At 37.9% G+C, this 2,181-nt stretch overlaps 1 protein-coding gene across 1 annotated transcript in view; it reads left to right on the top strand.

The window, feature by feature from the left end:
* The window catches only part of LOC108763894 (lanC-like protein 1), a 12,036-nt gene extending 11,500 nt beyond the window's left edge, over positions 1-536 (top strand). The window contains exons 9-10 of the mRNA XM_018511816.1: positions 263-365; positions 460-536. Of these exons, the coding sequence (XP_018367318.1) occupies positions 263-365; positions 460-536 (180 nt within the window). The remainder of the gene's footprint in view (positions 1-262; positions 366-459) is intronic.
* The last annotated feature ends 1,645 nt before the right edge of the window (positions 537-2,181 follow it).

Below are 2,181 nucleotides of genomic sequence, written 5' to 3' on the forward strand. Positions count from 1 at the left end.
CTCTCTCTCCTTTGCCTCTCTCCTCTTCAACTCTCTTCCGCCATAAAAAACAGCGTATATAAAGGGAATCACCTGGAAGAACACTGAAACAGCTCAGTATCAGGTTGTTCCTCGACCTGATAAAGTGAACTGCAATGTTCACGAAATGTTGGCATTCTAAGAATGGATTTGGACATGGAGATAACCCGTGCAACGCCATAATTTCTGTATAGAAAGTGTCCATGAAAGTGCCTCAAGAGTATTGTTATTATATTCATTTTAGAATATCAAATACTTATATCGGGCTTGTAAGTTTGCCGAGTGGTGTTTTGATTATGGATTACATCAAACTCGATCTCCTGATAGACCTTTTTCTTTATTCGAAGGTAAATTGAATTGGAAAAAACTAATTCGAAAATACATATAATATTTCAAGCATGTTTTTACATAATGTTATGTATTTATTTTTTATATTTTCAGGTCTTGCTGGTGTTATTTATTTTTTATTGGATATGCAACAACCACATTTAGCTAAATTTCCAATGTATGATATTTAAATAAAAATATAAATATTTAAACAATATGAATTGTACTTTAAACAATAAGAACTGTACATTTGAAAATTCAACAATAAAAAATATAAATAATGACCATAACGGTCAAAACTAGTTCTTTAATGCTTAAATAATTCAATCTAAATTACTATGGGTGCTTTCCATTTGATGACACAAGTCGACACAAGTTGGCACAAGTGTCGTCTTTCCTTGTTGACATTCAGAGAGTGACAAAGATAGAACGGGTGGCACCCAGTTGGATACGGCCTCAATTGGACACAAGCCACTCACAGCGCTTGAGACTATAAAGCTTCTAGGCACTGGTCGCTGTGAGTGTCCAATCGGGATCACCCCGTGTAGATAGAGCGGACTAAATTGAGTCGAAAAGTCCTCTATTATTTTGCAATTTTCGTAATAGTTAACAAGATATTAATTACTAAAAATTGCCAAATATTGGTATTGAATAATTTTTTACTCAAATACTATCAATTTTATAGAAAAATTGCAAGAGACAAACTCAATCTAACTTTAATCTAACTCCATCCAAAACGGATCTCAACCGTGCACAACGTACAGACTTTTTTAATTCCAAATTCGATAATAGTGGTGACATTTTTTATTCAGTTATATTATACAGTTATATTTACATTATATTATATAATATATATCATTCTGTCTTACTCAAACGCATACATCTGTTTTTATCTAACATATGCCAACAACATCTATCGCAAGACCGCTCAACTACTGCTACACGGAATTTCGGCTCTGTTGACAGTCCCAGTCTTCGCAAAGCACCTGTATACACGTATATACCGAGCGCGCTCGGTGAACTCTTGCATCTGATTGGCATATTCCATTAGATCGAAAAATATAGACCAAACAGATACAAGAGCTCAATGAGCGGTCGTGTTTCTGGATGCACCTATTGTGACCTCAGCTGCACGCTTATTTTCAAGATATGGACTCTAAGGCTGGAGTCCCATGAGGTGTATTTGCCGCGTATCGCGTAACCGCGTAACCAATCAATAATCAGTAAAACGCGAAACCACAACAGCGGATCGCTTCTGATTGGTTACGCGGTTACGCGATACGCGGTAAATACACCTCATAGGACTCCAGCCTAAAACTCTAATATCAAGCAAATGTATATCTGAGGTTACAGCTGTACGAGCCAAAAGTAATAGCGTTTTCGATTGGGCAAAAGTTAGTGCGCACCAGTGCGCACTCAGTTCACACCAACACTGGACGAGTTCCATGGGTTGCACTGAATAGTGCAAGTTCAAAAGAATACGCCAAGATTTTCAGTGCTAAAACTGAAACTCATTTTTGTTCACTTTGAAGCAATGTTCAACAAAATGTTACAAAACTACAGTAAAAGATATTAAGAGTAGGGACAAGACCCCGTTTTCAATTCAACTGCGCAGATTTGCTTGTCCCTATGTATATCCTTAACTGTGATAAAACGTGCACTGAACTGGTGAACCGTCAAAATATCTCGTGCCACTTAGTGCGCACTGAGTGCGCACTACGCGAGTGTTGTGCGATCAAATGAACACGTGACACTAGCCAAGTGCGCATTGGCACTGCCAATCGAACACGCTCTTGACACTGAGTGCAGCCAGTGCACCCCAATCGAAAACGCTAT

Source organism: Trachymyrmex cornetzi, unplaced genomic scaffold, assembly GCF_001594075.2.
Source record: "Trachymyrmex cornetzi isolate Tcor2-1 unplaced genomic scaffold, Tcor1.1 scaffold388, whole genome shotgun sequence".
Taxonomy (NCBI): Eukaryota; Metazoa; Arthropoda; class Insecta; order Hymenoptera; family Formicidae; genus Trachymyrmex; species Trachymyrmex cornetzi.